General features: G+C 38.6%; 1 protein-coding gene across 1 annotated transcript; it reads right to left on the bottom strand.

The window, feature by feature from the left end:
* Positions 1 to 1767: 1767 nt before the first annotated feature.
* hoxc13a (homeobox C13a) lies at positions 1768 to 4938 on the bottom strand. Its single transcript, XM_078253962.1, has 2 exons — positions 4275 to 4938; positions 1768 to 2024 (listed from the first exon to the last, which is right to left on the bottom strand). Exons 1-2 carry the CDS (start codon positions 4936 to 4938, stop codon positions 1768 to 1770), a joined length of 921 nt encoding a protein of 306 aa, XP_078110088.1.
* Positions 4939 to 16313: the final 11375 nt, after the last annotated feature.

The raw sequence follows: 16313 nt of genomic DNA, 5'->3' as shown, positions 1-16313 counted from the left end.
ATAATATAGGTATAATGTGCTGTAAGTACATACGCAAGCAAATGCGTTGCCATTTTAATTTACGCAATTATTACATTATATACATTGCAAAGTACACTGGACGGTGACGGGTAAGGGAAAGTGCTCGAAGAACTTTTACTGGGTGCGGGTAATAATGTTATTATTAGACCAACAATAACCAATTTTTACCTGTGGAATATGAAAAGGTCTGAAACTAATATGCTGTGGTCACTCAGTAAATGTTTCTGTGAGAGCTGAAGCATAAATCTCTTTTAATTGCCTTTCGGTCTGTTTGCGATTATTCTGAAATTGAACTTCTGCCAATTAACAGGTAAAACATCTTTGGCATTCACTTTGATTAAACCTGCGGTTGGAGGGCAGGGCGGGATGGATTCGGACATATACTGTAGTGCGTGAGTTTCTCCTACCCGCCGGCTGCTTGTCTAAACTGCATGTGCCATTTGAAAGATCAGATCCTGCAAGTCTGAATATAGCTTAATATTTCGATCTGGAATAAGAATGGGTCTAAATATCATGATTCATTTGGTGTTTTTCTTAGTTTGGTGTCAGAAAATGCGCCTTGCTGCTCACCAACCACGCGTATCACTGTATCATCTCCCGTTGCCATTAACAAGACTCCAGGATGCTTAATTAAGCACTCTACAACATACAATCCTCACTCGTCCATCAGCTGCTGATATGGACTCAGCTTGAAGAGCAAAGACGACAGCGGTTAAAGCTTCTGCTGCTTGATGACACCAGGGTAACTTGAAACGAAAGGAAATGCTGCAAGTACGGTTGATTGACTTGAATATTTAACCGTTTTCATAATCATCATTTATTTATGAAACACGTTTCCAGTACGTAATTCAACACCACAATACAGTTCACATACCGCACCAAAGTAGAAAATACAGGCTTCACAAGGCGTGTGATCAGCTGCAATGCTACACTAACAAAGACAACAAAAACAAAATAAAACGATTGTGCATTTATTTGTAATACTCACTGACTTTTAATGGTTTACAATCATTCCAGTTGCATGACAGAATCCTTCACTGACAAAGGAAAACATACAGGTCTTGGGATATTCCAGTTTACAGTTCCGCCATACTAGATAATATGAATTAAATAAAAAGGCATTGCACTATACAGATTAACAACATAGGAGCCTTTGTTTTACCCCAGGTTTAAGAGAACATTTCCCACACAGAGGAACAAAGCTTTTGAAATTCAGAAGGAATATTTCAAAAAGAAAATCATTCTTTCTTTCGAAAGTCCTTTGTGAGCTTTTTTCTTGAAGAAATCTCAAGTTCAATGTGTCATTACGCCACAAATTATGTCCATGTGGCGATTATCTTTCTAAAATGACATCAAACTGTTTCCTTTGTTTTGATCTGCTCATTGTAAGTTTAAGAAATGCCATCAGTCCTTTTGAGATTTGGCTTGAACACACTAACAGAAAAAACACGCAACACTTGTCTTTGAAATACAGATATCGTTTTAAATATTATATATTTATATATGTACATTCATATAAAACAAATGTGAAGTGAACTTTCAATATTTTCACAGTTTTTAGAGCATTAGCTCTAACTTGAAAACAGGGGGCGTGGTGGCATGGTCGATGGAGATGTTGGAAGTTAAATAAAATAAAAAAACACTGCCAAAATGTTCTTCAGCCACGATTTTCGATGCAAGAGGTAAATATATGGCATGATATGTTGGAAGGTATGAGTTGTACTTTCAAAGAGGTCGTTGATCTTATCAAGTGGTGTGCATGTGATTACTCTTGGATTTACTGACAAATTTCTTCTCCTTGACTCGCCGGTTTTGAAACCAGATGGTGACTTGACGCTCTGAGAGATTGGTAGCGGCCGAGATGCGTCTTCTCTTGTCTTTGGTGATGAACTTGCTGGCTGCATACTCTTTCTCCAGCTCTTTCAGCTGGATCTTGGTGTAAGGGACACGTTTTTTACGCCCACGTCGGTAACTGCTGACCTCAGGCTGTAATGGCACAACATCTACAGGAAAAAGGAGAAAAATGCCAGGAAAATATTAGACTATGCGCAAAAAACACCGCAATGTTCACCACACAACTGAAAACAGTGTTTAGATTTAATGACCGACTTAACCTGACAGAAAATCAGGAGGAGGGGGGGGGGGGCAATGATGTTGTTGCAGTCAGGATCTCAGGTATACTGCACCTGACATGTAACAACGCCATTATGAAATCGTCATCGTCTGTCGTAAGACAGTTCACTAATGTAAAATGTAGGTTATAGTGCTAGACCATCATTTGTTTCTGTGAATAAACAATCACTATCAAGTTACAGTCACAATCTCCTTAGGCTACACGTCAATACTTAATCTATTACAGAACAAACCTTGTTAACGGTATCTTAGATAAATCTCTCCTATAGATGTTCATTGAACTGCAGGGTACGAGTGTGTAAGTACTATAAACTGCAATAAGTCTCAATGTGGGTGCAATGTGCAATACGCCGGTCAGAGCCTGGTTAAAAAAAATATATAAATCACTATCTGCTAACTGAAGTGATTACAACTGAAAAAGTTTTGAATAATCAAAGTCACACGTTACACGTAATTTAAGTTTAAAGTTTACAAATTTATCAACACCTCCTTGAATTTCCCTAAAGATTAGACACACTTTATTTCCCCACTAGGTTATTTTTAAAAGCCCCGAAACCTTTTGGCAGTGGGTACCTTAATTGTTCAGGTAAGTAAAGTTCAGGGAATACACCCATTCGCCAAGACTGGAGCTGAGTACAAGGCAGTCAACGAGAAACATGACAGGACAAGTATGGCAATACCTTGAGAAATAGTGGCAAGCTGTGAGACATGACACTTTTTACCCCCATGTCATTTTACACGTATGGGCTGTGGATATTTCTCCACAGTTCGTGGATATTATGATTGATTATGGTAGTTCTTGATTTAGGGAAATTAATATCTTAAATATCGTGTTATAGGGAGAATAAATAAATAAATAAAAACTATATATGTGTGTGTGTGTGTGTGTGTGTACACATCTGAGTAGAGTTCACTGCTTTTTCTTTGTATTTTTTAGAGCAAAATAGTTTTGTGTGTCTGTGTGAGTGTAGTGTGCGTTGGTGTGTGTGTGTGTGTGTGTGTGTGTGTGTGTGTGTGTGTGTGTGCAGCGAGACAGAAGGACAAGGACCGCGCGCGCTTGTGTTTTTGTGCATGTGTGCGCGCGCATTTGACTGCGTGCCCGTGCTTGCGTGGCTTGCTCCTGTGTGTTTTCAATATAAAAAGGTGGCTAATATTGTGTGAGAGGTCCAGTCGAGGTCTGATAACTTCTCTATCCTAAATTAAAATACCTACAGATTTTACTTAGATAATAAACCCTTGTGGTAAACGAAGCAGTGTAGTAAACATCTTGTAAACTGCATACTGGACGGGCCCCTGTTTACTATACCATCATCAGGTATTTTGCATGTATGTTAAAGCAAAAGGCGAGCCTGAAATAAAAGGCTATAATGTGAACTGGTCAGTGGTTGTGAACCATTCGTGCAACATGATGTTGAATGTTGTACAAATGAATCCTGAGATAGATAGATAGATAGATATATATATATAGATATATATATATATATATATATATATATATATATATATATGCAGGAGACTGTGGACACATCGCAGGGCGCTGAGATTTATTGGCACCATCCAAACACAGTAGGCTAGCTTAGTCACTATATTGTCAAACAGGGGGCAAAGGTATGCACTGGTGTTCCTTTCTATACAACGTGACTGAAACTATATTCATCACGACTTTAACAAAAAAATACTGCAAACTGTCGAAAGCAAATGCTCGTTTCTGAATTTAACCATTAAAAAGGGTCATGCAACTGAAAATCTCCCTGAACTCACATTTCTGATTTTTACGCACATTTCTAGGAAAACTAGGCATGATGATTTGTTCCATGTCAAATAGAACAATATCACTGCCTTTACTAACAGAGTCCATAAAGAACATATGATAACTGACATATGATTGACAGTTGTATGTTTATTCACAACATTTAGTTTCCCTGGACTTCTTTGTAAGTTGATATTGGCACTTTAACACAATACAATTCATACACTAAGCAATAACATCTCAGCAGAATAAAAATATCTGACTACATTAAAAAAGGTATTTAAAGCGTACAAGCCGCTGGACTAACCAGCCTGGAGACAGCTTTAAAAAAAACAAAACAAAAAAACATAATTTTTGCATGCATACATACCTGGAAAAGGTGATTTCCAGAGATGAGTTGACTGTGTTTGCTCTTTGGAGCAGTACACCTGCCCATCCCAGCCGTTGGAGAGAGCCCAGTGCTGGTAGCCCTCCATGGGGATCAAGGCGTCGTGCCTCGGTTCGGGATGGGCACTGATACTAGGCACCACCGACACGTCGAGATATCCAGGGACAGCCTGATATGAGCTGGCGAAACTCGGGTAGAAGGCAAACTCTTTCGCCCTGGTAGACAGTTCTTCCGTGGGCAGCGCTGTGCTGGGCTCGGCATATTTCTCTGCGGGATGGTACGAGCAAGGCTTCTGCTGCAAGTTCACGTTGTGCGAATGAGACAATCTACAGCCGTAATATGGGTTTCCAAAGGGATAACCGTAGCTCAAAGATGCACTGGATGATGTTTGTGGAGCGGGACACTGTCGGCCGGTGTCTGGAGAAGAAATATCCGAGTAGACGGAACCCTGGTGGGTCGCTATGGTGCCAGAATGTCGTCCCAGCGCGGGGTGCGACATCAGGTCCCTGCAGTGGGTCGCAGGGCAATTACCGCTCAGTCCCTCCATTGTTTGGCTTTTATTCTGGTTGTTTTCATTCGGGCTTTTTTCATAAACGTACATCAAGGTGTCCGCCCAGCGTGGATGCAGGACCAGCGAAGTCGTCATATCAGGGGCTGCCGATGCTTTTTAAAAGTCGACTACTCCAAGACGGACACCTCATTTCCAACTACATTTTACACCAAGCGCATGCGCACTCGAGACCCTCGTGTGTCCACTTCATTAAGAATCTGGCACGTGATACGCTAACAAGTCCTACGAGATTGGGTTTGTGAGTTGGGGCAGAGCAGCCCTTTAAAGACCCACTGCCTCACATGTCACAGTTTTTTTCCTGCAGAATACCGAGTCATATCATTGGTTTAAATCACTTAGACCCACACCCTTAAAGGGGAGTTTTGATACTTTCAAGATTGGCGCAAACGAAAACAACCTGTGAAATTTGGCCGACTCCGAGGACTGCCAGAGAATATAATAGCATATGATACATGTCACAGTTGGTACATGGAAAATAAAAAAAATACATTTCTAATTCAATCTTTGAATCTAATCTTTCAACTTGCTTCTTGGTGTATTGGTGCGTAAACTTTGTGTATCACTGATGGAAACGATATGTTCCGGCTGAAGTTTAGTTTGATTATTAAATGTAGCCTAATAATAGAAAATTATTTAATCTGGAATCCCTGGTCTGTAGTCAATGTAATGTCTATCATGTATGTATTACGCATAAAGTGCTGTCAAAGCAAATATGTCTCCGTTCAATCTTATCAACACTCCTTTTCTGAAGGACGCATTTCCTTTAAACCCGTATACAACTGCCACTGGGTCACCTATTAACATGCTGAGATGAGGATCAGTGACTAGTCGTGGACTATTACTGTTCCAGCAGGGCATAATAATTATGTTTTTATGTTGCCTTTTAGAGGTTGATATTGTGGATCCTTAATACAGCATATTATAAACTTTTGCATGACGTGTTTGATTTGTATTAATCAGTTAGGTTAAAAAAAAAAACTATTTAGCATGTGCGTGTGGTGGGACCAGAACTAGAAGTTTTAGTATTGGCAAAGTTGAATGTCGTTGCACCTCAGCATTAACAGCCAAAGGACGAGGTGAAGATTCCAGGTAAGATAGCGTCATTGCAAATGATCTTTTGGTAGCCTACATAGCGTCTCTTTCATGTGAAGATATAATTACAGTAATCCCCTACAATAAATGTTAGCATCCTTTCGTTCAGGCTACAACTACTTGCATTTTTAAATATTTCCGCAATATGTTTGGGCAAATACATGTTCCGTCATAGTATTCGGTCTAAGCTTTTTCAGCGATAACGTGAGCACTAAACCGAGCATTAAACGACTTCATGTGAGGTTTCTGTTTCACTAAACTATTCATCCATAACATACAAGTGATGCTGACGCTTCCAGGCGAAAATAAGAACAAGGGGCCGCTTTCAGCTAGACTGTGTACAGACCTTTTTCAATTAGACACCATGGTAGAAATGCGGACCTATAGGAACTCTTCCGACACTATTTTTACACGCATCCTCCTTCAGATTTAAATAACCACTGGTTAAAGTCTAAAACGTCCTTTCAGTTCACCTCGTCACCAGGCCCCATACTAACAGTTGCGGAAATCCTCTATTCCCCACCTCTTCTTTAAAATACTTCTGGGTTAATATTTAAAACTTGACTGTATTTCTGAGTTTGAAATATTACCTATGGGATAGGCCCACAAAGTGTCCATAAAATAGACTTTTTGTGATGCCTATCCCATGAGTCACTCATAAAGGAGGCTACAAGCAGCCCTACGAATGGTTTATCAACATTTTTGCACTGCTGAGTTGCCTTGGGAATAATCAGGCCACCGTTAAGTATTGGTATACTAAGGAAGCTAGACCCCTGTCCTTCCTCGGACAGACTATAGTTCTTTTGTCTCAAGGAAATTACGAAGGGCTCATCCAAACGGCAGCTGCACGGAAGTCCAAGGTCAAGGTAAAAAAAAACGCAGACAAACAGGGTCGTAATCAGAGTCTAGACAGACAAGAATGAACTTCACACTAGAGTATACATGCAAACTAGCTGTTATTTAGAGACCCTTACTCTAAAATATTTGCTGTGTGCGAACTGCGGAAAGAGAGAGAGAGAACTCCAAATAATCCCTTGTGTTTTTCCCTCCCCTAAGGATCAGGAATTTGACAGCTTTTTCCCTGCAGAAAACCGGCTCCTTCCAAACTAACATTTTCCATGAAAGCTCTGACCTTGAGAAGATCACGGTTTTTTTTAGTTAATGAATGATAGAATGTTATTTTAAGTTTGGTGCATTTTGTTTTCTTTCAGCCTAACTTCCACATTATGCCCAAATGTTTGTGCTAAGGTAATAGTTTCGCCCCGTGGGATACACGGATGATGTAGCGTTGGTCAAACAGGCGGCACAGTCTCAGAGATAACAGTTGAAGTTGTTACGTTTAGAAAAAAATACTATATTTGATTAAGTTACACTTTATGTTGCAATAATCATAAATCACACGTCAAGCCTATCTCTGGTTTTCTCAAAAACTGATACTACTATAATACTTATTTATTATTTAATACACATTATTGCACATAATGTTTTAGGAAAAAGAGAACAGTATAATAAAGTAAAATCTTCAATATAGTGACAACTAGATCATTCATATTTTCTCTTTTTAACTTTTGCAAGAACTAATACAATTATTATACAGTTATGGTGATAGCAAATAAATGATTAGCCTAACATTAGATATTTTAAGTGTCTGGCGCATTTCCAAAATGTGCACCGAGACACCAGCGACCCAATCTTAAACAATATACATGATACTTTGGCATCTAATGCACGCCCATGCACAAACTAATTCATAATGGATTCTAAAATATATCGAACTTTAACTGCTACCTTTTGTTTGTATTATCTTTCATCAACAGTGGACAGGTTGCAGACACGCAGGTGGATTCTTAACGAATGAAAATTACTTTTTTCCAAGTTTGCACATATTCAAGTTTCATTGCAGGGCGGTTTTAAATGTAACGCTATCACCTAAACTACCTATCAATGTAATATTTAAAAATAATTTAGTCACCAATACTATTTAAGACCAAGCCCATTAATATGAAAGTTGAGGTTTTCTCACCCATAATCCACCCTAAACTTTTACTTTATGCAGCAGAGCTGCTGTTGGTTACGTTGTGTACGTCGGTGTACATTTGTAAATCTTAAAGGTTAGGAAGAGCAAGCTAAAATGGAATTAGCTGGGTTTACATTTCAATTTAGTCACCATATATTGTAGTTCCTACAACTCGACCAGCAATACGTAGCCATAGTGAAAGGACAAATAATACTAGTCATGTTGCTGTTAGTATGATTTAATCAAATTCCAAAAACAAATTCCAATACAGCTAGGTAAAAGTCTAAAACTGTAACCATGCGTCACTGAAACAACATGCGTCATCACAGACCAAAACATTAATATAATATAAAACTGCTGCAGTGTCCGTTTTAATGCACTTGAAGTGTTTAAAACTTCGAGGTGGTGGCTGGTTATACAGTTTGAGGTGGAACTTCACTGCAAAAACGTCCTTTTTTTCCCCCCTTTCTAAAATAAATGTGTCCATTTTACTTTTTTTTTTCCTTGAAAAACGTTAAACTTCTCCGCTGCGGGTTCTCTTATTTCAGATACTGTTAATTGAAACGACTAGCAATATCTTGACAACCGGCCATGATGTGCTGCTGTAAATATCTTGACAACCAGACATGATGTCCTTCCAGACAGGCCCTGTCAGACGGAGAGAGAGCCCGTCTGATGCGGAGGTTTGTGGGGGAGGGGAGAGCATCCATTCCCATACAAATGCTGCCTACCTGCGGCTTCCGCTCCCAGGAACTGACTGCATGTGCACATGACTGAGCCAATGGTTCGTATACGCAGGCTATGCCCTTAAATACATGTGTAGCATATTTTATTTTGATCCAGCAGTAGGCTACAATATCTATCATCCTAAATAGTACTCTATCATCCTAAATATTTCTAAATCGTATAGCTCTTATTCACATAACTCCAAATCATTTAATAGAAACAAGTGCAGCTATCACAATTGTCAGTTTCCTTTGCCTTGATTTACCTATTGACCATATTTCTTTGCTGTGTGCAGTGCAGTCCCTCCATCAAAATGACTCCGTTTCGTATCAATATGTTAAACGCCGATACAATGCCAATAAAAAGCAATACTATTACTTTATCTCAACATCTATCTAAACATTATCTCACCGGTCTTGAGAATGATGCAAATCCGTGGGCATAAAAAAAGTCTTTGAAAAGGCGATGTAGCAGTCCAAGAATGTGTTGACAGCTTGCAGGTAGAGTCTGCGCCATGCATGCTGAAATCAGGTTGCGTTTATGTTTACGAGTTTCCAGCCAGCTTCAGGCTTAGCTCTATATTGTATAATCAAAGTAAACCAAGTGTTTAATTCACTCAACAGTGGACTAGGTCAACCAAAATAACCAAATAGATTCCCACACTATAGCAGTATAAAGGCCATTATAGTCCAAGTGCATTTTTAGAATGAGGATTCGAAGATTTCAGTAAATTAATGTCAAACTCAATGGAATAAACGTTGGGCCCATCAAGGTTCTGAACTAATTAAAGACAAAAATCTGACTGTAGTGCATACATAAATCTCATATTAAATCAAGACTGGTGCTCATTTGGAAGTTGCGTGTGTGACTTACGAGCTCCTGGTCTGGATGTATTTGGCATGTTAATGCCACATTTTCCTAAGCAAAAAGGTGAATTGGCTTCATTTTAGTAATTCGTAATGCTTTATGTTGCCAGTGTGTATAGCGTGTGTGTGTGTGTGTGTGTGTGTGTGTGTGTGTGTGTGTGTGTGTGTGTGTGTGTGTGTAAAAAGTGGGCTGTTGCTGTTGTTCAGCAGGCTAGAGGGAGAACACAGCACTCCACTGGCATGAAAACATTCCTACAAAACTAAAACAGCATCTCAATCTGGTGTTTTCCGTTCAGCCTCCCTTTCATTTACGATGAAAAAATCATAATCGTACATCCAAGACCACTGCACTTCTATGTTCGCAGTAAGGGCACCGAAAGGCAAGATATTTTGTCAAGAAAATGACAAACCGTGGTGAAAAATATATAAATAGGGCAGTGTAGTGCAGTGCTGGTGCGTGACAAACCGAATGAAAATGCTACACAACAAGAGAGGGACATTTAAACAGGCCTTAACATGCGTAAATGATGTCTTTGGAGTTTTTTGCTTCCAATTTCAGCTCAAGATTCACACATTATTTCTCACGGGATCTTGCTGCATATGCACATTTTAAAATGCATGCCCGATTCTAGCTTGCCACATGACTTCTATTCAGAATGGATATATTACAACACCGTAAGCTGGCGTCATTGGGGGGAAGCCATGTTTGTCAAGAAACCAGAATTGTATTCGTGAAACGACATACAGTGAATAATAGGACACAGAAGTGTCGAGTTTTGGCCATATAGAGGAGTGTGGAGAAGCCTCTACTTCTATCAAAGTAGAGGCTTTAAATTCAGAGATTATGGCTTCTCTGAAATTCAGTATATTTCTGTTCATGTTGGTGGATGGTTTCTGTATGATAATCATTACGAGGTAAATCCATCTTTTTATTTACCACTGATAAGCCATGCATGAAAAAGACTACTCACACTACAGTTAAGGGCTAATTTACCTCGGATTTGACTCAGTGTGTTGTTTAACGCCACTCAGAGCAGGTCGACTATGAGAGGATGGCTGGGGTTTAACCGCAAAATAAAGCAGGCAGGCGGATCCGCGCCCAGAGGACAGAGGGCTGGCTGGCAGACCACCGCTACAGCCAAGCCAAAGTGGATTTACAAAATACAACACATGGCTTTACAGCCTTTTTAATTCAGTGTACTTATCCTATTGTTATTAAAACGCCAGTGATAACATTACCCGACCCTAACACGATTTCATCACATGTGAGAGGAAGACACCTTTGCGCATCATTTATGCAACACAAAGTGTAGTTTCACAATTTCGAGGGAAGCCCGTGAATTGGGATTATAATAGGAATACAACACTGGTGTATTGTCAAGCATGTAAGCATCAAACATTTGCAGAATGTAGTAACATTTAGAAAACAGGCTACATAATAAACATACGTATAATGTCACTGCTACTACATTGCACATATCTGTAGGTCTACATGTTGTTCATACATTGTTCATATTACATAGCATATTTATTCTGCTCTTATAACACTGCAATATATTTATTGTCCTGCCTATGCACCATCTGTCTATACTTGTATATCACATTGCACTTTTCTGCTTTTTTTGCACTTCTGGTTGGACGCAAACTGCATTTCGCTGTACTTGTACACTGCACAATGACAAAGTTGAATCTATTCTAATCTAATGAGCATGATCACATAAATAGATATACACATCTGGATGTTTTCATACGCGGGTAATTACACTTCCTACGCAGCAATAGTCTACAACTTTAGACAAAGTATATTTTAGATTCCCAATATGGAAGTTGGGAATGCGCGGCGCCATGAGATAATGTATGTTATGCACAGGCACCAAAGGAGCGTAATATAGATAAAATGTTTTGAATTCGACTTATTGACACAAGTTACTTCATTAAAACATGTTTTTTTTATTTAGTTCTAATGTATTATACCAACACGTTACAAAGTAGTGTCTGGTCATTATTGTGGGCCTAAGCCTGCTGTCTTATATCTGAATATGATTCATAAACAAACCGTCTTTTTTATTTATTTTTGTATTAATGTGGTCAACCCGTTTATCGCTGTCTACAATAGTCCTGCAGAAGTGGATTCTTAATTTCCCTGTTGTAGTCTGGTTGGTGAAGCGGCAACAAAGCAGACAAAATAAATCCACAGTTTGACGCGTCTTGTCGGAAGTCCAAGTTCAAGTTAAGAGAGGCGGTCGCTCCATCCGTCCAGACAGCAAAACAAAAGACACACACGTTCATCATTAATCATCTCACTTCTTCTCTCACAGAATAAAGCGCTTTAAACTTTATCGACATATTTCAGACTATATGCAGGCTAGCTAAAAGGGAACAAACATGCATACAGGTGCATTTTAAAATGTTTTATGCTTTGATGTGTTGTCCAGAAACGGAGATCTTTGCTGAACTACAACTAGTGAGGATTTATTTCTAGAAATAGGTTTGAAATTAGAAAGTTATTTAAGGCTTGGCATGTAGCCTATATGTTAAACGTGATTAGCAGTTATCATCAATTGATTATAACGGGCCCTTTAGACAGGCTTAGTGCTTTTTGAAAGTCACCTCTTTTTCAATCGGCAACTTTATGCAAACTCCAGGAAATGGCAATCTGTATCAAAATAATCTCCTCCAAGGGTGTCTTCCTAAATCTCGAGGCTTGCGTTATAGGGCAATATTTCCACGCCACTTAATGTTCATTACAGCCTGTAACACCATGCCGTTTTCAAAATGTTCACAAATCTAAAATGTGTCAAAATGCTGAGGCCACGCGCTATGTTTGTGAGCTTAACACGCAGATATATCGTCTACTGAGGAACTCTTTTGCCAATACTGTTACATAAAAACGGTTTCTCAACGCAAATAATAATCCAAGTAAGATATATAAAAAGGAAATCATACCCTATCAGTTTTTAAAAAGGAAAGGTGATTGAACTTGCATTCACTTCCAGCACTGCAGATCCATTTTATCATATACATTTATTTTATAATTAAAACTGAACAAATTCTACATTTCGTTCCTCAAATCACCTCGTTGACGAGATGCACATTTCCCCTTACATTATCTATTAATCGTTAAGTGTACCGCTATGTTCTTTACAATGTATCATACTTCCTGTGGAGCATAAAGGCGACAATACATTTACGTAAAGACACAATTTATGGAATAAACTATCTAGCCTAAGATAGCCTCTTCTTACTTTCTTAACACTATCGTTAATAGTTCAAAATCTAGAATCTGTTTTGCTGTGCCGAACCTAAAACGTGAAGCTATTTGATATATGCAAATGATTAATTTATATAGCCCACGCTGTGAAGCACACTTTGCTTGAAGACAACAAATAAAAATCCGAGAAATGTACACTAAGCGACTTAGGAACCACTTCCTCATCCAGCATTCAGTGGCTGTATGACGAGCCTAAAGTCAACATAAGAGCTGCGGACTGGAAAATGATGGTCGCACCTGCTTGTTTTTGGTTAACTCGTTGTGTGAGGAAATCTTGAAGTGAAATGTTGCGCAGGAAGCCATAGCCTCTCTGAGTCATTTCAACTAGGCAAAAGTAAAAGGGACCTAATAAATTGATCCAAATTCTTTATGAAAACCTTATGTGAGAAGCCTCCAGGACGCAGTCTGCTGCAGAGAGCAGCACTGAGGCCACGCTGCTACAAGAATATTCATCACAGAAATTACCTAAGCATTTGGCCAAATGCTTTACTGATAATGTGATTCAGCAGAAGCACGTGGCCACGGGAACTTTCAGTACCTGAGCCACCAAAGTAAGGTATTTAGAGGTGGCATTTAAAAAATGCAATACTATGGCAATGGGGCTTTCCTTCTAATTTTGTAAACTGACGACGAAACCACTGAAAGCAATTCTGAATTCAGTCAGTTTGACTCCACAAATGACAAGTTAAAGCGCGTTTCCGCTCTTTGTGAAAGTGAGTTTTAAGTTTTGAGATGGCTGCTAAAATAAACTATCGCTATGTATGCGTTAGGTTGATACTATAGGTCTACGCATATATGCAATTGGATGGTTATAACACATTATAATAAACGTCTTGAAATAGAGAAGCGTTTTCTGTGTGCAATGTGATCTTTCTCATTGCGCCTATACCTGCAACCAAGCCTGTGCACGTGATACTACCCCTACCCAGCAAAATTAAATTAACAAATTAAACTCATATTTTTGCATTCATGCATGTACTTATTTGCCAACTGCTGTCCTCAGTTCAACCCATTGATGTCGGTTTTACGCCATGTTTGAAGAATGTGTAAAATAGCTTATCAAAGAACGCATGCTTAAATATTAAATATGATACTTATATATAATGGTGAGAATAGCAAAAGTAGTGAACACTATTTTAATAAACACATTCTAACAGACTTACAAACATTGATTACATGTGTACAAAGACTCCGTGTGATAGATTATTTCTTGTATATAGACTTAAAAGTCGAACGACATTCTATTAGAAATATGATTTAGCCTACATCCTACAGGTCTAAGTCAGATCCCTCTCTTTTCGCGTGTATTGGACATTTGACTATAACAGGCGATGAACATGGTTGTCCTGAAGACTGACGAGTTTGTTGTCTTACAAAGCAAGAGCAAACATCAATTCGTCCATATTTTTGAAATCCCATGTCTCATTTAAAACTTCCTCCAGGTCACATAGGCTACCACAACAACACAGTCGAAGGCAAACGTAACCAAAGCTCGACTTAAATTAAAGACAGATTGGAAATCCAAAGTAGAATTATGGTGACGTTTGTACAGTCGCCTGCTGTCTGGTGAATCACAGTTGCTTGCTCTTGGTTTATTTTTGCGCGTGGCCTAAATGAATAGAGATGGATGGCAAATTCACCCATGGACCAAAATTACTGCATGTTGATTTGTCGACCAGTGTATTGCACACATTATGAAGATGAGCAACACAAAGTTCAAGTTCAAAGTCACTGTGCTCAGACAGAGCTGCTTGTGCTCAGGAGAGGACACCCCTCACCTCTCTCACCCCGCTCGTAAAGCAAAAACAGTAGCCGTTTGCATAAGTGAGTCCAAATCCGATCCTATAATGAAAAAATAGCCGAGACTCCCATTCCACCTTTGAGCCAAAAATCTAACGAAACAAAAGCTGCTAATAATCCCATCACCTGTGCAGAGCGGATTCCAGTTACTGAGACATGGTCAAGCATTCATTAATTTGAAGTAGACTCATCATTGATCTGCTTTACTCTTATCTGTAAATTATATGTTAAAGCAGTTGGCTGACAGATAATGCCATTCAGTGCACTGAGATGCATATTCATTGATCGGTTTCTTTTTAGTCTGAATGACATCAGAAATGCTGCTGAACTTCGCGATTCCCCTTACTCGGACATTAATGAAACAACAAAGCATCGGTTTTCAAATCCAATTCTGTTTTATATTTGATTATTTCTTATTTTTAAAGTGTTGGTTTTATAGGCCAACCCGAACATATCTTTGTCACGCATTGTTAACAGGATTTGAAAAAAAGGATGTGAAACTGCATCTGTTATTCTCTGATTTATTAATATTCATTCATTATTCATATATGAATCTGAACTCATTGAAAAAAACGTGCATGAATGCAAGAAAGACACGAATTCTGTCAAACCAGTTATTTTCTGGAGAAATATGAATACGTAAAATAAAAAATGAAGAACCCCATATCAAATAAGAACCCCATATCAAATTTCTAAACTTTGTAGCCCCGTGCCGGCTGTTCCCTATTTTCTATTTTGTTGTTTAAAGTGGTGATTTTAAAAAGCTGTGCATGGTTTTTCGCTGTGAATTATTCTATAAAAACACTTAAATACAAACCAGCACTTTTATTAACATATTCAGAGGAGTAATAGGGCGATGAAAAACCACATTCTCTCACTTTTTCTTCCTGCGTGGGATTTTATGGAGAAGCCAACAAAACTCCAAAACTTCGGACGCTGACTTCTGCTGCTGTATCACTAGAAAAGTGCATCGGCGCTTCAGAGCTTTAATTAATTTTCTATTTAATTGCACAATTAACGATTGAAGGGGCTGTAAAATAATCCGCATCGGTAAAATATTAAATGCGTGAGAGGGTTTTACATGTAGTTATATGGCAATCATTTCGAGACTAAGATACAGGATACAAATTAATGTGCAACATCGAGTCATCCTAACTGGTGGAACCTGTTGACTAATATTGCAGGGAATAACACAAAACACGTTTCTAATGTAAAAGAAAGACAGATGTAATCTGATAAATGAGAGGAAAAATGTGAAGAAAAAAAATCTAATGATTGATCTGTTTAAAAAAAACTTATTTCTAGTGGCATAATACAAATCGAAATAATGAACACAAGAGTTATATTTATCATTGAATCCCCACAATATATTTACCCAACATTAGATAGGCCTATCACATTCCAGGAAACGTGCAGGTATTATTCATTAAGGAATTATAGCAATGCTCAGTGTTTTGACAACAATAAGCATTGAAAATTGGGAATTTATGTGTTACAGACTTCATTGTGAGCAAAAACTGCTAAATGGCTAAGTGTGTGTATTAGCAGACCAAACTGTAATCTAATATTTTAGCATTTCTGCAGCAAACAAAATACCTAACTGAGAGCAGCTGCACACTTTGATGCAAAGGACATTCAATCTCTATTCAGGGGTTTAATTACAGCAGGCCTACTTAAC

Source organism: Sander vitreus, chromosome 7 (assembly GCF_031162955.1).
Source record: "Sander vitreus isolate 19-12246 chromosome 7, sanVit1, whole genome shotgun sequence".
Taxonomy (NCBI): Eukaryota; Metazoa; Chordata; class Actinopteri; order Perciformes; family Percidae; genus Sander; species Sander vitreus.
Note: the sequence above shows the minus strand (reverse complement) of the source record. Positions and strands in the feature narration are given on the sequence as shown.

What these genes read in the sequence shown, in the direction of transcription:
- hoxc13a (XM_078253962.1), bottom strand. Translation starts at nt 4,938, where the DNA reads ATGACGACTTCGCTGGTCCTGCATCCACGCTGGGCGGACACCTTGATG. An exon ending in CTGGAAATCACCTTTTCCAG is followed by an intron (nt 2,025 to 4,274) that starts GTATGTATGCAT and finishes TTTTTCCTGTAG; the next exon opens with ATGTTGTGCCATTACAGCCT.